General features: G+C 37.7%; 1 protein-coding gene across 8 annotated transcripts in view; it reads left to right on the top strand.

Moving 5' to 3' along the window:
• Window positions 1-24520, top strand: part of IPO11 (importin 11) — a 259477-nt gene that overhangs the window by 44085 nt on the left and 190872 nt on the right. For all 8 annotated transcript variants that reach the window (XR_003431671.1, XM_027101034.1, XM_027101033.1 and 5 more), the window contains exons 4-5: window positions 14477-14549; window positions 15940-16143. Coding sequence is in view for 7 of the 8 variants with exons in the window: in XM_027101034.1 (XP_026956835.1) it covers window positions 14477-14549; window positions 15940-16143 (277 nt within the window). In the remaining variant the exon portion in view is untranslated. The remainder of the gene's footprint in view (window positions 1-14476; window positions 14550-15939; window positions 16144-24520) is intronic.

The raw sequence follows: 24520 nt of genomic DNA, 5'->3' as shown, positions 1-24520 counted from the left end.
AAGATATGTTTCTACTGCTATGTCCAGTTAAATTTTATATGTACCCTAAAATTCATTTTGTTTTACTAGTTATATGAAGAATATGGTTATAAGTGACTGTCTTGGATGGGAGAGTAAATTTATAGTTAAATATTTCAGATTGTACTTTCATGTAAAGAATTAGAAACTGGAATTTAGTTTAAATTTTAAAAGTTAAGGGAGATATCTTACAATAAGTAGTTAAACCCCAAGCTGTCTCTTTTAGTGATATATTGAGATACAAGCTAGAAAGGAGATGAATGTACTTAGGCAGGAAGGATGCTAAGAATGTAAAGCAGGGAGCAAAGATTAGTTATCAAACTCATTTAAATTTCAGACACTTAAAAAAAAACAACTGTGTTCCTATCTAAGTTCCTTCTTATAGTTTCTGTTCTTACCACTGTTGGCACAGAATGATTAATTTAAGCTTATATCATTACTATGTAAAATGCAATTCTTACTGGGTCCTAATTAATTAGATACTATCCAATTTCTGCTTGGGATATAGTCTGAATTCGTCTAATGATAACAAGTGCATGAAGTTGAAGGTGGAATGCTAACTCTTATTGTAGAATTGCTAAAAACATGAGATTTCTCAGGTTAATGGCTTGTTTTCTTTAATAGTTATATAGTTTAATACAGTTGCATATAGTTACATGAAAACTGTTGAACCTGGCTTCTTGACATAGAAGAAAACTTGAATTTCAAGCTTGAATCAAAACATTATAGGAGGGGCTTCCCTGGTGGTGCAGTGGTTGAGAATCTGCCTGCTAATGCAGGGGACACAGGTTCGAGCCCTGGTCTTGGAGGATCCCACATGCTGTGGAGCAACTGGGCCCGTGAGCCACAACTACTGAGCCTGCGCGTCTGGAGCACGTGCTCCGCAACAAGTGAGGCCGTGATAGTGAGAGGCCCGCGCACCGCGATGAAGAGTGGCCCCCACTTGCCACAACTAGAGAAAGCCCTACGCACGGAAATGAAGATCCAACACAGCAAAAATAAATAAAATAAATAAATTAATAAACTCCTACCCCCAGCATCTAAAAAAAAACAAAAAAAAATATTATAGGAGAAAACATTGTTTCAGGGATTTGATTGATAGAAGGAAGCTATTAAAATTGAAAAGTGCAGCATAGTTATAAAAAGATTAGAGAGATCATTTTTATTTTATTTATTTTTTTTGTAATACACAGGACTTGTATTACTTGACATTATAAACATATCAGAAATAAACAATCATAACAATGTAGCATTTTTCAAAAATAAACAGATCAACAAAACTGAAGAAAAAGTCCAGAAGATGCATGTACATGTAAGTATTTTGTACATAATAAAGAACACATTTCAAATTAGGATGGAAAGATGCGCTCTTCAATACTACTATTTAGAGGCTTATCTCTACTTCACAACAGTGAAGTAAAAGTTTAATTGTAAAAAACTCAAAACATAAAGGTATCTAAAGAAAATATAGGTTAATATGTATATAATTTGGTGTTGCAGAAGCTAAGCTTAAAGTCAAAGAAAGAAACCATAAAGGAGACCTATATTCCCATAAATAGAATAAAGGGACAATAGATTAGAAAAAGTAGATAAATCTCAAAGATGGAATTCATTTGGCTAATAAATATATTTTAAATTGTTTAAATCATTAGTAGTCAAAGTTTTTCCAATTTAGGCAATGAGAAGATCACACCTGTTGAAATGGCATATATTAAAAAGAATGTAGGGGGCTTCCCTGGTGGCACAGTGGTCAAGAATCCGCCTGCCAATGCAGGGAACACGGGTCCGAGCCCTGGTCCAGGAAGATCCCACATGTCGCGGAGCAACCAAGCCCGTGAGCCACAGCCACCGAGCCCCCACGCCTAGAGCCCGTGCTCTGCAACAAGAGAAGCCCATGCACCACAACAAAGAGTAGCCCCCGCTTGCCCCAACCAGAGAAAGCCTGCGTGCAGCAACAAGGACCCAATGCAGCCAGAAATAAATAAATAAATTTTTTTTTTTTTAAAAAAGGAATGTAACGTACAGTCCTGAAGAGCGCACACTGAACCTTTGCCAGAGGGATTATATATGGCCACCACCATTAGGGAGAGCACATTGGTAATATACCTTAAAAAGACTGGAAATGTACATATTCCTCACCGAAAAAATTCCCCATCAAAAATTTACCCTGCGGAAATAATCAAACAACTGTATAATGTGTATGCAATGTTTGTTGTTGATAACAGGAAAAACAAATCTAGAAACAATTTAAAAAATCAGGTAACTAAGTGTTAAATTACGTCATTAAAGCATGAGCTAATAATTATGTCATCTAAATTTTCACATATAAATATGAGAAATAAATTTATGACAGAGCTTAAGAGATCATTTTTTTATTAAAAAGTGTGTGTGACACACTTCTCAGAAGGAGAGAATTAAGGAGTAAAAGAAAGGCAGAGAAAGAAATTGAATGGATAAAAGGAGTTATCTCAGGATGATAGGACTCTAGGGTTTTTCTTTCTATCTGCACTTTCTTTTCTAATGATTATAAAGTGAGCATGTGTTTCTTAATAAAAATAATAAAAGCTATAGAAAGTTGTGAGGAAAACAATCAGAATAAGGAGGGAGAAAATATACAAGATTTTTAGTTAATGAAGAAACAAAACATCTAAAGAATGTAGTTAATTTAATTTTTCAAATTGTGCATTCTCTTCATATTTTGTATGACATTATCTGCTATGCAATTTAGAATATCTGCTATTAAGTTACAGAATTGTATAACTGATAGGGATCCAACATTGTATTTATAATACTGCAAGGCATTGTTGCAAGAAATGTTATAAATTTGTATGTTTCTGTGTCATGTATGACATAAAACCAAGCAACCCAAAAGATTTAACAATGGTATTTGTGAATCATATTTTCTAAGAGATAATTTAAATCCACATAACGATAAAATATGAATTACTAATTTTATGAAGAGAGTGATTGTTTCCATGAAATTAGAAATGCTTATATTTGATTCAAATAATTAAGCAAAAAATGAAAACATTCTTTTTAAATGTAAATAGATTATTTGAAGAATTGAGTTGAAGCATCATATCAAGAACTATTTTTTTTTAATGTATCAATATTGGTTTATTTTTTTCTCATTTTTTTTTATTCAAACAGAAAGTCACAAAAATTATAATCATCCTCATCAGTTCACTCAGTCCCATGTAATTAATGTTTTTTTCATCTTGATCTTTTGTTAGCACTTTTATGAATTCATCAGTTTTCCATTAGAGTTCTGAAAATGCTTATCTTATTCATTCAGTTCAGCAGTATAGTCAGTTACCAGAAACCTGTGCTTGTCAGAGTCTTTTGCATGAACTCCTTGAAGATGAAACCCTTTTTCTTTTTTTTTTTTTTTTGCGGTATGCGGGCCTCTCACTGTTGTGGCCTCTCCCGTTGCGGAGCACAGGCTCCGGACGCGCAGGCTCAGCGGCCATGGCTCACGGACCTAGCTGCTCCGTGGCATGTGGGATCTTCCTGGACCAAGGCACGAACCCATGTCCCCTGCATCGGCAGGCGGACTCTCAACCACTACGCCACCAGGGAAGCCCGATGAAACCCTTTTATAGGAACATTTTTGCAAAAGCATCAGAGTACACCCAGAACTGTCTGTAAATGACAAAAGACTTAAAAATGACCACGGTTAAAGATTTTTTTTTTTACATCTTTATTGGAGTATAATTGCTTTACAATGGTATGTTAGTTTCAGCTTCACAACAAAATGAATCAGTTATATATATATATATATGTGCCCATATCTCTTACCACTTGCGTCTCCCTCCCTCCCACCCTCCCTATCCCACCCCTCCAGGTGGTCACAAAGCACCGAGCTGATCTCCCTGTGCTATGCGGCTGCTTCCCACTAGCTATCTACCTTACGTTTGGTAGTGTATATATGTCCATGCCTCTCTCTCGCTTTGTCACAGTTTACCCTTTCCCCTCCCCATAGCCTCAAGTCCATTCTCTAGTAAGTCTGTATCTTTATTCCTGTTTCACCCCTAGGTTTTTCATGACATTTTTTTTCCCCTTAAATTCCATATATATGTGTTAGCATACAGTATTTGTCTCTCTCTTTCTGACTTACTTCACTCTGTATGACATACTCTAGGTCTATCCACATCATTACAAATAGCTCAATTTCGTTTCTTTTTATGGCTGAGTAATATTCCATTGTATATATGTGCCACATCTTCTTTATCCATTCATCCGATGATGGACACTTAGGTTGTTTCCATCTCTGGGCTATTGTAAATAGAGCTGCAATGAACATTTTGGTACATGACTCTTTTTGAATTATGGTTTTCTCAGGGTATATGCCCAGTAGTGGGATTGCTGGGTCATATGGTAGTTCTATTTGTAGTTTTTTAAGGAACCTCCATACTGTTTTCCACAGTGGCTGTATCAATTTACATTCCCACCAACACTGTAAGAGGGTTCCCTTTTCTCCACACCCTCTCCAGCATTTATTGTTTGTAGATTTTTTGATGATGGCCATTCTGACTGGTGTGAGCTGATATCTCATTGTAGTTTTGATTTGCATTTCTCTAATGATTAATGATGTTGAGCATTCTTTCATGTGTTTGTTGGCAGTCTGTATATCTTCTTTGGAGAAATGTCTATTTAGGTCTTCTGCCCATTTTTGAGTTGGGTTGTTTGTTTTTTTGTTATTGACCTGCATGAGCTGCTTATAAATTTTGGAGATTAATCCTTTGTCAGTTGCTTCATTTGCAAATATTTTCTCCCATTCTGAGGGTTGTCTTTTGGTCTTGTTTATGGTTTCCTTTGCTGCGCAAAAGCTTTTAAGTTTCATTAGGTCCCATTTGTTTACTTTTGTTTTTATTTCCATTTCTCTAGGAGGTGGGTCAAAAAGGAGCTTGCTGTGATTTATGTCATAGAGTGTCCTGCCTATGTTTTCCTCTAAGAGTTTGGTAGTTTCTGGCCTTACATTTAGGTCTTTAATCCATTTTGAGTTTATTTTTGTGTACGGTGTTAGGGAGTGACCTAATCTCATACTTTTACATGTAGCTGTCCAGTTTTCCCAGCACCACTTATTGAAGAGGCTGTCCTTTCTCCACTGTACATTCCTGCCTCCTTTATCAACGATAAGGTGACCATATGTGCGTGGGTTTATCTCTGGGCTTTCTATCCTGTTCCACTGATCTATATTTCTGTTTTTGTGCCAGTACCATACTGTCCTGATTACTGTAGCTTTGTAGTATAGTCTGAAGTCAGGAAGTCTCATTCCTCCAGCTCTGTTTTTCGTTCTCAAGATTGCTTTGGCTATTTGGGGTCTTTTGTGTTTCCATACAAATTGTGAAATTTTTTGTTCTAGTTCTGTGAAAAATGCCAGTGGTAGTTTGATAGGGATTGCATTGAATCTGTAGATTGCTTTGGGTAGTAGAGTCATTTTTACAATGTTGATTCTTCCAATCCAAGAACATGGTATATCTCTCCATCTATTTGTATCATCTTTAATTTCTTTCATCAGTGTCTTATAATTTTCTGCATACAGGTCTTTTGTCTCCTTAGGTAGGTTTATTCCTAGATATTTTTTTCTTTTTGTTGCAATGGTAAATGGGAGTGTTTTCTTGATTTCACTATCAGATTTTTCATCCTTAGTGTATAGGAATGCCAGAGATTTCTGTGCATTAATTTTGTATCCTGCTACTTTACCAAATTCATTGATTAGCTCTAGTAGTTTTCTGGTAGCATCTTTAGGATTCTCTATGTATAGTATCATGTCATCTGCAAAGAGTAACAGCTTTACTTCTTCTTTTCCGATTTGGATTCCTTTTATTTCCTTTTCTTCTCTGATTGCTGTGGCTAAAACTTCCAAAACTATGTTGAATAAGAGTGGTGAGAGTGGGCAACCTTGTCTTGTTCCTGATCATAGTGGAAATGCTTTCAGTTTTTCATCATTGAGGACAATGTTGGCTGTGGGTTTGTCATATATGGCCTTTATTATGTTGAGGAAAGTTCCCTCTGTGCCTACTTTCTGCAGGGTTTTTATCATAAATGGGTGTTGAATTTTGTCAAAAGCTTTCTCTGCATCTATTGAGATGATCATATGGTTTTTCTCCTTCAATTTGTTAATACGGTGTATCACGTTGATTGATTTGCATATATTGAAGAATCCTTACATTCCTGGAATAAACCCCACTTGATCATGATGTATGATCCGTTTAATGTGCTGTTGGATTCTGTTTGCTAGTATTTTGTTGAGGATTTTTGCATCTATGTTCATCGGTGGTATTGGCCTGTAGTTTTCTTTCTTTGTGACATCCTTGTCTGGTTTTGGTATCAGGCTCATGGTGGCCTCGTAGAATGAGTTGGGGATGTTCCCCCCTCTGCTCCATTTTGGAAGAGTTTGAGAAGGGTAGGTGTTAGCTCTTTTCTAAATGTTTGATAGAATTTGCCTGTGAAGCCATCTGGTCCTGGGCTTTTGTTTGTTGGAAGATTTTTAATCACAGTTTCAATTTCAGTTCTTGTGATTGCTCTGTTCATATTTTCTGTTTCTTCCTGATTCAGTCTTGGCAGGTTGTGCATTTCTAAGAATTTGTCCATTTCTTCCAGGTTGTCCATTTTATTGGCATAGAGTTGCTTGTAGTAATCTCTCATGATCTTTTGTATTTCTGCAGTGTCAGTTGTTACTTCTCCTTTTTCATTTCTAATTCTGTTGATTTGAGTCTTCTCCCTTTTTTTCTTGATGAGTCTGGCTAATGGTTTATCAATTTTGTTTATCTTCTCAAGGAACCAGCTTTTAGTTTTATTGATCTTTGCTATCGTTTCCTTCACTTCTTTTAAATTTATTTCTAATCTGATTTTTGTGATTTCTTTCCTTCTGCTAACTTTGCGGTTTTTTTCCTTCTTTCTCTAATAGCTTTAGGTGCAAGTTTAGGTTCTTTATTCGAGATGTTTCCTGTTTCTTAAGGGAGGATTGTATTGCTATAAACTTCCCTCTTAGAACTGCTTTTGCTGCATCCCATAGATTTTGAGTCGTCGTGTCTCCATTGTCATTTGTTTCTAGGTATTTTTTGATTTTCTCTTTGATTTCTTCAGTGATCACTTCGTTATTAAGTAGTGTATTGTTTACCCTCCATGTGTTTGTATTTTTTACAGATCTTTTCCTGTAATTGATATCTAGTCTCATAGCGTTGTGGCCGGAAAAGATACTTGATACAATTTCAATTTTCTTAAATTTACCAAGGCTTGATTTGTGACCCAAGATATGATCTATCCTGGAGAATGTTCCATGAGCACTTGAGAAAAATGTGTATTCTGTTGTTTTTGGATGGAATGTCCTATAAATATCAATTAAGTCCATCTTGTTTAATGTATCATTTAAAGCTTGTGTTTCCTTATTTATTTTCATTTTGGATGATCTGTCCATTGGTGAAAGTGGGGTGTTAAAGTCCCCTACTATGAATGTGTTACTATCGATTTACCCTTTTATGGCTGTTAGTATTTGCCTTATGTATTGAGGTGCTCCTATGTTGGGTGCATAAATATTTACAATTGTTATATCTTCTTCTTGGATCGATCCCTTGATCATTATGTAGTGTCCTTCTTTGTCTCTTGTAATAGTCTTTATTTTAAAGTCTATTTTGTCTGATATGAGAATTGCTACTCCAGCTTTCTTTTCGTTTCCATTTGCATGAAATACCTTTTTCCATCCCCTTACTTTCAGTCTGTATGTGTCTCTAGGTTGAAGTGGGTCTCTTGTAGACAGCAAATATATGCGTCTTGTTTTTTTATCCATTCAGCCAATCTGTGTCTTTTGGTGGGAGCATTTAGTCTATTTACATTTAAGGTAATTATCGATTATGTGTGTTCCCATTCCCATTTTCTTTATTGTTTTGGGTTCGTTATTGTAGGTCTTTTCCTTCTTGTGTTTCTTGCCTAGAGAAGTTCCTTTAGCAGTTGTTGTAGAGCTCGTTTGGTGGTGCTGAACTCTCAGCTTTTGCTTGTCTGTAAAGGTTTTAATTTCTCCATCAAATCTGAATGAGATCCTTGCTGGGTAGAGTAATCTTGGTTGCAGGTTTTTCTCCTTCAACACTTTCAATATGTCCTGCCACTCCCTTCTGGCTTGCAGAGTTTCTGCTGAAAGATCAGCTGTTAACTTATGGGGATTCCCTTGTGTGTTATTTGTTGTTTTTCCCTTGCTGCTTTTAATATGTTTTCTTTGTATTTAATTTTTGACAGTTTGATTAATATGTGTCTTGGCGTATTTCTCCTTGGATTTATCCTGTATGGGACTCTCTGTGCTTCCTGGACTTGATTAACTATTTCCTTTCCCATATTAGGGAAGTTTTCAACTATAATCTCTTCAAATATTTTCTCAGTCCCTTTCTTTTTCTCTTCTTCTTCTGGAACCCCTATAATTCGAATGTTGGTGCGTTTAATGTTGTCCCAGAGGTCTCTGAGACTGTCCTCAGTTCTTTTCATTCTTTTTTCTTTATTCTGTTCTGCATTAGTTATTTCCACTATTTTATCTTCAGGTCACTTATCCATTCTTCTGCCTCAGTTATTCTGCTATTGATCCCATCTAGAGTATTTTTCATTTCATTTATTGTGTTGTTCATCATTGTTTGTTTCATCTTTAGTTCTTCTAGGTCCTTGTTAACTGTTTCTTGCATTTTTTCTATTCTATTTCCAAGATTTTGGATCATCTTTACTATCATTCTGAATTCTTTTTCAGGTAGACTGCCTATTTCCTCTTCATTTGTTAGGTCTGGTGGGTTTTTATCTTGCTCCTCCATCTGCTGTGTGTTTTTCTGTCTTCTCATTTTGCTTATCTTACTGTGTTTGGGGTCTCCTTTTTGCAGGCTGAAGGTTTGTAGTTCCTGTTGTTTTTTGTGTCTGTCCCCAGTGGCTAAGGTTGGTTCAGTGGGTTGTGTAGGCTTCCTGGTGGAGGAGACTGGTGCCTGTGTTTTTGTGGACACAGCTGGATCTTGTCTTTCTGGTGGGCAGGACCACGTCCAGTGGTGTGTTTTGGGGTGCCTGTGAATTTATTATGATTTTAGGCAGCCTCTCTGCTCATGGGTGGGGTTGTGTTCCTGTCTTGCTAGTTGTTTGGCATAGAATGTACAGCACTCTAGCTTGCTGGTCGTTCAGTGAAGCTGGGTGCTGGCGTTGAGATGGAGATCTCTGGGAGCTGTTTGCTGTTTGATATTATGTGCAGCTGGGAGCCCTCTTGTGGACCAGTGTCCTGAAGTTGGCTCTCCCACCTCAGAGGCACAGCACTAACTCGTGGCTGCAGCACCAAGAGCCTTTCATCCACAGGGCTCCTTAATTTGGGATGATTCGTTGTCTATTCATGTATTCCACAGATGCAGGGTACATCAAGTTGATTGTGGAGCTTTAATCCGCTGCTTCTGAGGCTGCTGGGAGAGATTTCCCTTTCTCTTCTTTGTTCTCACAGCTCCCAGGGGCTCAGCTTTGGATTTGGACCCGCCTGTGCGTGTAGGTCGCTGGAGGGCGTCTGTTCTTTGGTCAGACAGGACGGGGTTAAAGGTGCCGCTGATTCGGAGGCTCTGGCTCACTCAGGCCGGGGGTAGGGAGGGTCACGGAGTGCAGGGCGAACCTGTGGCGGCAGAGGCTGGCGTGACGTTGCACCAGCCTGAGGCGCGCTGTGTGTTCTCCCAGGGTAGTTGTCCCTGGATCCCGGGACCCTGGCAGTGGCGGGCTGCACAGGCTCCCCGGAAGGGGGTGTGTGGATAGTGACCTGTGTTCGCACACAGGCTTCTTGGTGGCGGCAGCAGTGGCCTTAGCGTCTCATGTCTGTCTCTGGGGTCCGCAGTTTTAGCAGTGGCTCATGCCCATCTCTGGAGCTCCTTTAAAGGCAGCGTTCTTAATACCCTCTCCTCGCGCACCTGGAAATAAAGAGGGAAGAAAAAGTCTCTTGCCTCTTAGGCAGGTCCAGACTTTTCCTAGACTCCTTCCCGGGTAGCTGCGGTGCACTAACGCTCTGCAGGATGTGTTCACGCCGCCAACCCCAGTCCTCCCCCCGGTGCTCCAACTGAAGCCGGAGCCTCAGCTCCCAGCCCCGCCCGCTCGCCCAGGCGGGTGAGCAGACAAACCTCTCGGCTGATGAATGCCGGTCGGCCCTGATCCTCTGCGCTGGAATCTCTCCGCTTTGCCCTCCGCACCCCTGTTGCTGTGCTCTCCTCCGCGGCTCCGAAGCTCCCCGACTCCGCCACCCGCAGTCTCCGCCCGCGAACGGGCTTCCTAGTGTGTGGACACTTTTCCTCCTTCACAGCTCCCTCCCGCTGGTGCAGGACACGTCCCTATCCTTTTGTCTCTGTTTATTTTTTTCTTTTGCCCTAACCAGGTACGTGGGGGGTTTCTTGCCTTTTGGGAGGTCTGAGGTCTTCTGCCAGCGTTCAGTAGGTGTTCTGTAGGAGTTGTTCCACGTGTAGATGTATTTCTGGTGTATCTGTGGGGAGGAAGGTGATCTCCGCGTCTTACTCTTCCGCCATCTTCCCGGAAGTCCTTCACGGTTAAAGATTTGATGATAGTTCAGAATAATGCAGTTGACAAGGAAGTTTAGTTATTTCTGAGATATACATTTTAAAATAATAATTAGAATTATGACTTATAACATTATACCAGAACATATAAGATTTTTAGGAATTTCAAGTAATGTCTGAAACATTTATATTAACATATTTCCATACAAATAACCCAAAGAAAGTTTAGTATTAGTTGTTTTTTTGTTTTTAATTTTTGAATTTTTTATTAATTTTTTTAATATAGCAGGTGAGATCATTTTTAATGGGAAAGCATAGAATTGTATTGGGCTTTAACTCCTTTTGCCTAAATGTTTATTTTTTAAATTGAAGTTTAATTGACATATAACATTATATGAGTTTCAGATATATAATATAATGATTCAAAATTTGTATGTATTGTGAAACGATCACCACCATAAGTCTAGTTAACATCTGTCACCATACCTAGAGAATTTTTTTTCTTGTGATGGGTTATAAGATTTACTCTTTTAGCAACTTTCAAATACACAGTACAATATTACTAAGTGTAGTTGCCATTGCTGTACATTACATTCCCGTGACTTCTTTATAACTGGAAGTCTGTACTTTTATACTCCCTTCACCTGTTCCACATGCCCCCCCATGTTTATCTTAATCTTGTCTTCTCATTTGTTTACTAATCTTGAGCAAGTCACTGTTAAGATTAAAAAAAACTTTTATTGAAGTATAGTATGTAACATACTTAAAAAGTACACAAACGAAGGGTACAGTTTGAATGTTTGTAATGTGACCACATCCATGTAACTACCACTCAGAACTAATCTAGAACTAGCACGCCAGAGGCTTCCTTTTTGCCCTTTCACAGTCACCTATATGTCCTCCTCAAAGATCTGACATTGCTCACCATAGATTAGTTTTACCTTAGATTAGTTTCATACAAATGGAAACCTTATAGTATGTTCTCTTTTGTGTCTGACTTTTTTTTTTCTGGTACACGGGCCTCTCACTGCTGCGTCCCCTCCCGTTGCGGAGCACAGGCTCCGGACGCACAGGCTCAGCGGCCATGGCTCACGGGCCCAGCCGCTCCGCGGCATGTGGGATCTTCCCGGACCGGGGCATCAACCCGTGTCCCCTGCATCGGCAGGCGGACTCTCAACCACTGCGCCACCAGGGAAGCCCTGTGTCTGACTTTTATTCAGTGTTATATTTGTGAGATTTATCCATGTAGTTGCATGGGACAGTAGTTTGCTCTTTTATGTTTTATAACGTCCCATTTTAGGAACATACCACCATTATCTGTCCATTCTGCTGTTGATGGGTATGAAGGTTGTTTCTAGTTTTTGACTATTAAAAATAAGGCGGCTTTGAAAAATCTTTTGCATGTCTTGTTGCATATAAGTTTGTATTTTATTGTCATTTATGGTTAGGTGTATGTTCAGCTTTAGTAGATACTGTCAATTAGTTTTCCAAACTATTTGTACCAGTTTGCCCTTCCACTAGTAGCATGGGCGTTGACATTTGCTACACATTCTCACCATACTTGGTCTGATCTGTGTCATTTTAGTCATGCTGGTGTGCTTGGTAATTTTTGCATTTTCCTGATAAACAATGAGTACCTTTTTCGTATACTTATTAGTCATTTGGAAATCCTGTTTTGTGAAGGGCTTGCCATTTGCACATCTAAAAAAATTGGATTATGTTATTGATTTATGGGACTTTATATATATATTTGGATATAAGTCCTTTGTTGAATATATATATATTGAAAATATCTTCTATTTTGTGACTTGCCTTTTCACTTACTTGCTGGCATCTTTTGATGAAGTTTGTAATTTTAATGAAGTTCAATTTAGCTACCTTTCCTTTTATAATTAATTCTTTTGGGATCTGTTTACAAAATTTTTCCTCAACACAAAGCCATGAAAATATTCTTTTTTCTGCTAGAAGCTTTGTTTTTTACTTTTCACATTTTGGTGTATGTCTGTGTGATTTCTGTGTAAACTTACAGTTTCTGTGTAAGTTATAGATGTGAAGCAGGGGCAGCACCATGTATTTTTCCCCAGTAGCATTTCAGTGGTTCCCTTGTTATAAATCAGGCACTTTATACATATGGATCTGTTTTTGGATTCTATATTTTGTCCTATTGGCCTATTTTTCTATCTTTGCTTTAGGTATTGTACTTTATAAGGCTTGATGTACTTTTGATTACTGTTTTGAATTTAATTTACTGTTCTTTTTTTAGTTTTTTGAAATGGAAGCTTAGATAATTGATATTCAGTTTTTCTTTATATGCATTTAAAACACTAAGGCTTTTTTGTAATCATGGCTTTAGTTCAGTTTCACAAGCCTTGATATGTAGTATTTTCATTACCATTCATTCAAAAATATTTTTAAAATTCCCCTGTGATTTCTTTTTAGACCCATAGGCTAATTAGAAGTATTTCACCTAATTTCCAAACATGTGGGACTTTTTGTTGTTGTTACTGATTTCATTCTTTGAAATGTGTTGTCTTGTTTTATGATCCCATCATATGGTATTTTGGTAAATGTTTTATATGCACTTGAAAGGAAAGTATGTTTTGCTGTTGTGGATTATAATGTTTTATATATCAGGTCAAATTTTGTTAATTATGCTATTGAAGTCTTCTGTGTTGTTACTGATTTTGAGCTACCTTTTCCATCAGTTACTGAGAGAGGTATGTTAATATCCAAATAACACTCCAATCTCTGCCTTCATTTTTACATAGTGTTATTTTCAAGTATCTTCTCTGTGTCTCTGTCCAAATTCTTCTCTTCCTATAAATGGCAGCAGTCATTGGATTAGGGCCCACGCTAGTCCAGTATGACCTCGTTTTAACTTGATTGCATCTGCAAAGCCCGTAATTCCCAATAAGGTTACATTCACAGGTATATGGGGTTAGGACTTGAACATAGCTTTTGGAGGGTTTGGGGAGGGGTACACAATTCAACTCAACAGACACTTTAAAACATTTTTTTAAAAAATTGTATGCAACTTTTTTTTTTTTTTTTTTGCGGTACGCAGGCCTCTCACTGTTGTGGCCTCTCCCGTTGTGGAGCACAGGCTCCGGACACGCAGGCCCAGTGGCCATGGCTCACGGGCCCAGCCGCTCCACGGCATGTGGGATCCTCCCGGACCGGGGCACGAACCCGTGTCCCCTGCATCGGCAGGCGGACTCTCAACCACTGCGCCACCAGGGAAGCCCGATAGCACATTTTTGGGGGGATGATTCATCCAGTGCCAGCTACTCTATCATAGCCAGAATGGACAATCTTAAAATCAGTTCTTTAAAATTTAATTTTATAATAAATAAAACCATTCATATAGTTCAAAATTCAAAATGTATACAATCTTATACAGATGGATAGTCTCTGTCTCTTTCCTTTTGCTATCTAGTTTCCTTCCTCATTTGCAGTCAGACTTATTAGTATCGTGTTTATTCTTTTCAGACATGTAAAATGAGAGATTTTAAACTAGTTGATTTCTAGTAAGTCTTCCATCCCAAATATTCTCTGATTCCTGATCCCTTTCCACATAGAATTTTGTAAAAGAAGTCAGTGTAAGACTAATATTTACTCATAGATTTTTTAAAGACCGTCATTAATTTTTTGGTAAGCAACTGTTTTTATATCAATAGAAGGAAACATCAAAATATCACGTTCTTTACTCTGGATTTATCTTATTTCCTATTGCTTACTGTTTTGTGCTTCCTGTTTATTCAGTTGTGAAGGAATTTTGTGCTTTTGTATTACCTGATGTGTCAATATACAAGTAATGGAAATAATTCTGTTTAATTACCAAAACAATCAAGGACACATTGTTTGAAAGACTTTTTATTGCTAAAATTCTCAGTCGTGCTTACCTGCATTCATTATTAGGCAGCATTCTCTTGCATAACAAATATATCTTTTTACAGTGCTCTCTCAGAGGAAGAGAAATCTACATTGCGTGCAGGGCTAATCACCAACTTCAATGAACCAATAAACCAGGTTAGTGAGAAAATGAGTGCCAACTATTCTTTCTTTTCCCTTAGTTTTTGCTTCTTTTCCAAACTAACTTTGTTTCTTGGCGTTAAAAATAAAATCTTATAATGTTCATTTGTGATGTTTATACACATTTCTCTGATGGTTTTTTAATTTTTAGATCCAAGTCTACCTGTTAAGAATTTTGATTAGATTTGGCTGTTAATGATTTAAAACTCAGAAGTCATTTGAAGATAGATATACTTGGATATTTTTTAACTTCTTCAGTTTTTGAGCCAATATCGAAAGCACATCTCTATATATTAATTATAGACGTTAATTTAGCACTCCCATCCCCCCTTCCCCTAAACTACAGGATGGCTTCTGGTTTTTGTCTGTTTCCTTCATCACATTTGAAGTTCTCACTACTCTGTGGGAATTGAATTTTTCTTTCCCTTATAGTGAGATTTTTCTTTTAAGAATAAAATAAGTTTGCTTATGATACAAAAATTATTTTTCCAAGTTACTACTATTTCTTACATTTGATTCATTAATTTGAATATTAAAGCACACTGTATTAGGTGGTGTATCCAATGCAGTTTTATCTAAACCTATTTAAGTGATCTGAGTTTTTTGCTGTGCATTTCTTCAACTGAGGGAGATGAGGGAAGATGGAGAGGAACAGAGTTACTTTCTGTGGGGCAGGAGGTGGATGGGGGGTCAGGGTCTTGGGTGATTGAGGGGTAAACCATTGCTTAGGTGTTCTGTCAACCAGAATTTGTGAAACTGATCTGAACAAATATTATGTAAATACCTAATATTGATGTTCATTTCTACTCTGAGGTCATTGGTTCTCAAAGTTTGCATTCTTAGAACTTCCTTATACTGCTAAAGTAAAACACGAAATGGTTATATATGTTGATATTTATTGTATTAGAAATTAAAATTGAGAAATCTAAAAAACTATTATTTTTTAACATAAGTAGAATTTAAAAAAGTGAACAATAGCTATTTCCCCAAACAATAAATATTTAATGAGAAGAGTAACATTGTTTGGCATTTTTGCCTATCTCTTTAGTGTCTGGCTATTTAAAAGAAGACATCTAGATTTTCAAATATATCTGCTATTTACAATGTTGTGATATTATTTTGGCAGAAGCTATGTGATGAAAATCTAGCTTCACACCAGTACGTTATTGGGAAAGGGAGGACCTCACAGAAAGGATCCTAGGCCCCCTAGGGATCCATAGATCACACTTTGAGAACTACTATCTTAAGCAGTTGTTCAGTGAAATCTTACTCATTTTTGTTAAATGTATAATTAACCAAAAAGGTAATTTTCAACTATGAATGCATTCCTTATCTATTGCTTTAATTTCATATGTTTATTTCTGAAGATTAATTCTTTTTCCTTTAGATTGCAACTCAAATTGCCGTGCTGATTGCAAAAGTTGCTCGATTGGACTGTCCTAGACAGTGGCCTGAACTGATTCCCACTCTTATAGAATCTGTCAAAGTACAAGATGATCTTCGACAGCACAGAGCGTTGCTTACCTTTTATCATGTTACCAAGACCCTGGCGTCTAAACGACTGGCTGCTGATAGAAAACTGTTTTATGATGTAAGTGATTTAACAAAGAATTTGATAATGAAAACTGTGCTACTTGTATTAAAAGGTGTGTAATTTTACCTCTAAATATCTTATTGAAGGATTTTTAATTTCTAATTGACCTCAAAAGGTTCATACTAATAGATAACACCCAAAAGGTTTTAAGCTGGTTAGTGATATGACTGGTAAGGTCACTTAGTCGCCAGTGAGGGGGAAAAATTGGTGGAGAACAGTCTGAAGGCAAAGAGACTGGTTTGAGGCTATCTGAAGCAGTTCAGATTCGATGATAAAGCTCTTAAATGAAGCAGCGGTAAAGAGAACATTTAGAAGCATGTAGAGTTGAAATTTAGGAAGTTACAATTGACACGCCTGGGTAATCGGTGGATGTAGGAAGGAGTCTGACACGACTGAGGGTGTCTATAGGTGTTTTAGCACCATTTGTTGAAAAAACTTTACCTTCTCTATTCAGTTGCTTTGGTGCTTTTGTTTGTATTTCACTGTTTTGAACTACCAGAACAGTGATTTTCATATTATTCAACCTAACATTTTGAACTGTACCAGGTAACAATGGGAGTCTCCAAGTGTTTTTAAGTGTTCTTGCTTACCTTTGGAATCCTCACTTTGAGGATATGGCTTGGGAATTTGCATTTTTGATAGGTTCCCCAGGTGATTATTTTTTTTTTTTTTGCGGTACGCGGGCCTCTCACTGTTGTGGCCTCTCCCGTTGCGGAGCACAGGCTCCGGGTGCGCAGGCTCAGCGGCCATGGCCCATGGGCCCAGCCGCTCTGCGGCATGTGGGGTCTTCCCGGACCGGGGCACAAACCCATGTCCCCTGCATCGGCAGGTGGACTCTGAACCGCTGCGCCACCAGGGAAGCCCTCCCCAGGTGATTCTTAATACACCAAAGTTTAAACCAGAACCACATTATGTTCTCTTTATTTTTAACCCAGTAGGTTTAAATAGCCAATTTTCTATTTATCTGAGGATATTGAGTGTAAGAAATTCTTTTTGTTAAAGGTTGCTTTTAAAATCCTTGTCAGTTTTGCTTGATATCTAACAAGGACTAAAGAAATGGACATTTTATCTTCTCAAGTCACTCTATGAATTTCTTGTTGATTTTTCTCACCTTTATCCCCATCTTAGGCCCCTTCAATTTCTTTTATATAGACATTTTCCAAAATCAAATGTGTAGAAGATTCTGGGTTACAGTTACTCTATAGTGAAGGGTCCCCTTCTATAGAAGTCTTACTTCTTAGTTTGACTTTCTGAAGTTGTACTCTCTTAATGTGTTGCCTCCTTGGTTTTCAGATATAATTTATATTTAGCCTAGTCAGGCTCTACAAATTGTATCTAAACTAGCCTTAGTCTGTATAGCTTGTTTGCGTTAGCTTCCTGTCCACTTCAACTTGCTTGCTTGGTTTTCTTGTAGTGTGAGGCTATTTCCTCTCCATATAAAATGAAATATAGGTCTCCTTAGCGTCCTGTACTTACTTCCAGCAGAGTATTTATTACACTGTACATTGCATTGTAATTACATTATAATTGTTGACTTACCTTTTTGAGATCCACCACACTGAATTTTATGAGGGTGGACTGTAGCTCTTATTGTTATAGTCCTACTATCCAGCCCAGGAGAATGCACATCAGTGGATGGTGCTCAGTAACTGTTAAATGAATAAATGGTAAAAGAAGAGATTTGTTCTTAGATACCTTCTAGATTTCAAAGTGGTATAGTGCAAAACTTCAAAAAGCAGGAGTTTGAGGAGCATATACAAAACTCAAGATACCGGGAAGAAATAATTCAGCTTAGCACCTTTCATTCTGGAATGGAGTATCTGAACCTGGAAACATGGAGCACAGTAGGGACTAGGCGGGGAGTCTTGTCTCATGGGGTTGGGGAACAAGATGTGTACTTTAATTGAAGGTAGCATGTGTGGGAAGATACTATTATAAAGAGCAAGTTTGCTAGTTAATAAAGCAACTCCTATTATTTTGGTAATCTGAAGTGTAGGGAAATCTTCCTTTTAGTAATGTGTTTACTTTATTGTTAAGATGGTCTTCATGTACTAAATTAGTTTCCCACCTAAAATTAAGTGTAAGGTCATAGTTGAGCTAGTTGGTATGGCAAAGTAGTGCAGTGTGCACTTAAAACCCTTCCCTACTGCTCTGCGTGCCCCAACAATTTCTATATCTTGTTTTCCCTGCACGTTAAAATAAGTCTTTTTCAGGGTGACAAACTACAAAATCAGCAGTGGAGAGAAAATTGCTTTGCAGTTACAAAATTGAGCTTGATTTGACACAAAGAGGATTCATTTTCTAGAAAATCATAAGCTTTTCATACAAACCTGAATATAAAAAAGTTGGCATTAAGTACAGTTAAAATCTAAAGTCTACAAAAGCAAGGATTTAAGGTACAGATAGTAATTCTAATGTACTTGTAAATGTATTAACCAAATAATACCTTGTAGACATGATGTGTAACCCACAAATGTTTATGCTATGGTAAATGAAGTAATCTGAAACTCAAAAAAGAAGAAAAGATTTTTTGAAAGCAAGTGTATTTCACTTGTGTTTAGAAATATGGGTTAACAAGTATGAGAAGACCTGGTTTCCAGTGAAGAATGTTTCTTTGTACTGAGCAGCTTTGGAATTTTGAGTAAGACATTTAAACTTTATGATTCTTTAAAATTTTCTTTCAATTCTAAAGTTGTGTGATTCTGAGAATTTATAATCTTTATTATTCCAAGTTAATCTATACAAACACCATTAAAGTTTTGAGATGGAAATCTTAGTTATGGTGTAATTTAAATATCAATTTTGCGGTTTTTTTTGTTTTTGTTTTTTTTGCGGTATGCGGGCCTCTCACTGTTGTGGCCTCTCCCGTTGCGGAGCACAGGCTCCGGATGCGCAGGCTCAGTGGCCATGGCTCACGGGCCCAGCCGCTCCGTGGCATGTGGGATCTTCCCGGACTGGGGCACGAATCCATGTCCCCTGCATCAGTAGGTGGACTCTCAACCACTGCGCCACCAGGGAAGCCCCAATTTTGCGTTTTCAATCACTGTTTTTTCTAGAAGCCAAGACCTTTGTACATTTAGTTTTATTTTTTTTGTATTTTCTTAGCATACAGTTAAGTTCTTGACTTACTGACTTCATTGGATACTTTTCTGTGGAATTTTGGCATACAACCAGTTATATCGTTTTCTTAATTAAGAAAATTTCAAATATACTCTAGTTGAGAGAACAATACAACAACTCGCATATATTCTTCACTCATATTTAACAGTTCTTAAGGAGTTGCCACGTTTACTTTTCCTCTTTTCTGGAGCAAAGCTTAATGTGTTATTTCATCCAATAATATTTATAGAGTATGAATCTCTAAAAAGGACATTTTCCATAACCAGTTTTTATTATGAATTTTTAAAGTTTGGATGTTAGGAATTAATCTTAAATTCTTCTCCCTGAGAGTAGGTCAGCAGATATTGTTTGCCTGTTGTGTACGAGAGATATCTAAGGTACTGAAGAAGATGAAAGAGACAAATAGTCGTCTCTTGACATTCATGGGGAAAGGCGTAAGACACAAACCCTCAAAGTTCATTTAGTAATTTATTAAAATCTGCCACAGAAGAAAACTAAATACTGTATTACATTGTTATAGTCAAAGCTAACATTTAGGAAAATATAAAAAACTGAAGGGTTTATGATGAATAATGTTCCCACTAACAGCATATGTATTATTTGCATGGTGAAGATAAGAGAAAACTGTGTGGCAAGGTGAAGTCAGGTTGCAATACTACCAAAGAGTCTTCCTGATGAGTTACTGTTTTCTGAATAAACTAACAAAACAGAACCACATAGCTACTTTGAGATGGGTTGGTTAGTATAAGTTCACTCAGCCTCGTAAAAGAGATTTTCATACTTAACTTCTTATAAATTTATAATTTCATGATGTGGTCCTTAGGGAAAATTCCCAAATAGTTGAAGTTATGAATGTTACATTTGAGAATGCCAAGGTGCCACTTATATGGTATAGCTTGAACCTCCAGGAAATTTACAAAATAGTGAAATTTATTTAAAAGATAAATGTGTTTATAAGCAAATCATCAAGTAGGTTAAATTCATTTTGTTTTCAGTTTCGTTTGGGTGATTTTAAATGCCAAGTACTGATTAAATGCTGATTCTAGATCTTGTCTCTTGCTCTGCCAAATTCAAATTGGCTTTTAATCACGTTGTTTAAAGAGTGACTCCTATAATACACAAAGGGTCATCTCTGCTATGAGCCTGTATGGGGACTTAAGAGTGTGTGTGTGTGTGTGTGTGCGCGTGCGTGCGTGCGTGTGAGTCTAGGCTTATATAAATATGAGGAAACTTTTGGTGGGAAGTTTTAATGGAGGAGAGAGTCAAGGTGACTAACTTGATCAAAAAAAAAAAAAAAAAAGCTGTGCACTAAACAGAAGAGGAGATTTTGAGTATAGCATGGTGCTTATCCTTTCTGGATGGTTCACAAGGACTCTTGTCTGGGTCCTAGGAAAAGGGGCTCTTGAAGCATTGCCGATTTATGCTTTGTTTTTTGCCCATGTCTATCTGTCTGACAAATATTTGAGTTCCTACTCTGCCAGTCACTGTATTGGATGCCTGAAATGCAGCTGTGAACAAAGGCAGGATCCCAAATGGAGAGGAGGGTAGATTCACTTCCTCCTTCCTCATATTGAGATCATATTCTGTATACCTGAGAGCATTGTCTAGACATCAGTAGCTAAGGACAGCCTTATGGCTGTTGCTAGGATTAGAGGACTTGAGGGATCTGGAAGATGGGCCACAGTGACCTTCCTGGGCCTGAGGTGTACCAGTGGCAAGTTTGAGAACAAAATAAAAATTAGATTTTACTTAAAAAATATGTAGGTAACAGATGTTACAGGTCTTTAGGAATGTCCTTCATTGAAAGTTAATAAATATCAATTGAGAGACATTGGCACTTTGGAAATTGTTTTTGAAACCTTATAATCCACCAAAGCTTCTGGCCTGACACATTTGGGTAGTTTGATATATATGTATGTCATGGTTAAGTGGAAACAAATTTATATTTAAATATTAAGGAAAAAGCTGACTACTACTAAAGTAACTACCTTTTTTTGTTACAAATGTGTGGATGTTTTAAGAGTTACTTGTGAATTTTTTAAACATATAGAAAAATAAAGAAAAACTATTAACTGCCATATACCCATCACCTAGATTTAGCAGTTAACATTTCGCTGTTTTTGCTTTATTGCTTTTTCTAAGATATTTTAAAGTAATTTAAAGATTTCACGATATTTTTTGTTACTAAATACTTGAGTATTCATTTGTAAAAAGATAGATTTATTTTTTTAAAGGTTAAAAGAAAATTTTCCACTGACAGTTTACTGATTTAGTAGACTTTTTTTTTTTTTTTTTTTTTTGCGGTACTCGGGCCTCTCACTGTTGTGGCCTCTTCCGTTGCAGAGCACAGGCTCCAGACCTGCAGGCTCAGCGGCCATGGCTCATGGGCCCAGCCGCTCCGCGGCATGTGGGATCTTCTCGGACCGGGGCACGAACCCGTGTCCCCTGCATCGGCAGGTGGACTCTCAACCACTGCGCCACCAGGGAAGCCCCTAGTAGACTTTTATTCAACTATTCATGGGTCAGGCAGCATCCAGTCTAGCAGATAGGAGCTCCAAAGAGCTGTACAAGCTGAAAGAGTTTTTTGTACAAAAGCGAGCAGGAACAAGGAAGCTAGACTGGGAATTAGCTGAATAGCTAAATCCAGGGTTATTTTCCTCATATGGAGCAAAGAGAAGTCTTAGAGCTGGGTCAGGTAACTTGTGTTGAGCAGGCAGGCACTGATTGGTTGACCTAGACCTGCCTTTTCTGAGAGAGCCCAGCATAGAACCTTAGTTCTAAGTTTTGGTTTGCTGCTGTGGGGCTTAGCATGAGTGATTCCATCTTGAGCCTAATCTGGTTACTTAGCATATATAATCATTTAACTTTTATCATACTTGATACACGTAAAAGTAGTGATTTAATGTGATGTAATACTTCTAGCCAGTTTTCTACGTTGTTCTTAAATATGTTTACAGGTGGTGTGTTTGAGCCAGAAAAATGAATATGGCAGGTACATAGCATTTGATCATGTTTCTTAAGTGTCTGTTTTTTTGGCCACACCATGCGGCTTGTGGGATTTTAGTTCCCTGACCAGGGATTGAACCTGCACCCTTGTCAGTGAAAGTGCGGAGTCCTAACCAATGGACCGCCAGGGAATTAATTCCTTCTTAGGAGCCTTTTTAAGTTAGAATAGTATTCTCTCTTTTTCTTTTTTTATTGGTGCACCATTGACATGTTGAAACATTTTTTAGTTATCTTTTTTTTTTTTTTAATATTTATTTATTTGGCTGTGTAGGGTCCTAGTTGTGGTGCACGGGCTCTTTGTTGCAGCACATGGGCTTCTCTCTAGTTGTGGCATGTGGGCTCCAGAGCGCCCGGGTTCAGTAGTTGTGGTGCACAGGCTTAGTTGCCCCCGCGGCATGTGGGATCTTAGTACCCTGACCAGGGATTGAACCCGTGTCCCCTGCTTTGCAAGATGGATTCTTAACCACTAGACCACCAGGGAAGTCCCTATCTTGTTGATTAGAGTTAGGTTAAGCAGGTTTTGAAAGCTCCAGTTTGTGGATAATATTCATTGCCCCACTATTAGTGATGAATTACAAGACTTTGATTTAAACATTTTTGGTGCTCACTTTTCTTAAGGGAAAATTGTGAGGACAGTGGTCCTGAGGCTAAAAAAGTTTAAGAATATTTAAAATGCTAAAAGAAATAAAACTTCCTGTAATGTTTTGCCTTTGATATTCAAGGAGTCAAGTCTGTATGCTTCTACAAAGTTGCTAAGCAGTCAGTGGGTGGCACTGTTTCTTCTGGTTTAGAAAAAGAAAAGTGCAAGTATTTGGGATTTTCGTGAACTACTACCTAAAATGTTTCATTAAATAATTTATTTTTATATTGTCTAACTGAATATTCCCTACCCCTTCTACATTTTTGAGAATAAAATGTAGAATAAATATTTTTATCCCTCCTATTTGTGCTTTATCATTACTTTCTCTTTTCCAGATGAGCCTTTTGTGACCATGTATCAGTTGGTATTTTCTGGAGCAGATAGAAGCTTGTGGAGGGCTTGTGTTTACAGGATAGTTAGCAGTATTCCGTCCCAAATTCTTGTGGTTTCTTCCTTCTTTGTCTGTCTCCTTCCTTTTACCCTTGGGCTGAAAGTGTAGCGCTATTGCTGCTTCATTCCAGCCATCGCTGTTTGTGCAGAGCCCTTTTGTAGGCTAGCTAAAAAGAATTATGAATTGTGGCATAATAGATGCTTAATGCCTAAACTAGGTGCTTAGCTCCAGAACTGGAGTGTGAAACAAAGAAGAATATTAAAGTTTTTTCATACTGCTGTTTCTTTCTTGATTTCTGTCACAAATGCTATATGTCTACACACTAAAAACAATGACCAAAGCAATAGGGGCTGGATGACTCCAGTCCAGGTTGTGGAATGCCCCATTGCTGGGAAGCCAATTCTGGACTGTAACTAAGTGGTATTATATTCTGCAGCTCTCTTCTGGGGGAGAGAGTTAGGGGTGGGATAGGATACTTTATACCTTATCAGATTCCAGGAGGCCATGAGAAACCATCTAACAGAGGAGATAGGGAGGTGAGCAGGAGATTGGTGTTCTAGCAGTTGCTTCCTCTTGTGTTCCAGGAGGATCACAAGATGTTCTGCCAATACTCGGATTAGCTGAGGTTTAAGCCTTTGCCTCTGTAGATATGTGCAGTTTCCAAGGGGTATGGTGAAGCTGTTTCTCTATACCTGGAAACACAGACCATTAAGATTACTGAATTAAAATAACAAGTGGAATTTGCTTTTTCATAGAAATATTATATTTATAGGATTGTGTTTCTGACTGGTTTCTGATGCCTGACCACATTAGTAAATACAGTGTTTAATTAGTTGATATGACATATCTCAAATAAGAAAAAATCATTCTGAAGTGTACTAATGATAACTAGTCATATGCACTTATGTATAATTTTATTTGAAGAAGATTGCCATGTAGGCTCAGGTGGTTTGCTCTTAGACCTTCTGGAAAAAAAATGAAGATACCACTGGAAGGTGGTTCTTAGTGTGAGTCAGGTTTTTAAATACTGGTACATATTAGGCAAGCGGCCTGACAAGTGATGTGGTTTGTTATGTTCTTGGCTTTAAATACCCAAGACCATATGGGTAGAATTGGCAGAACACAGAAATTTAACTCCTTTGTATTCTTAGTATATTGATTTATCTGATAAACTCAGTGACAGTTCTGTTTTTAAAGCTGAGTGTTACAACTATTAG

The sequence above is a fragment of the Aethalodelphis obliquidens genome, unplaced genomic scaffold (genome assembly GCF_003676395.1).
Source record: "Aethalodelphis obliquidens isolate GAN/ISIS:26980383/991018 unplaced genomic scaffold, ASM367639v1 scaffold4, whole genome shotgun sequence".
NCBI classification, from domain to species: Eukaryota; Metazoa; Chordata; class Mammalia; order Artiodactyla; family Delphinidae; genus Aethalodelphis; species Aethalodelphis obliquidens.
The sequence above is the reverse complement of the archived record's forward strand: the minus strand, read 5'-3'. Positions and strand labels throughout refer to the sequence as shown.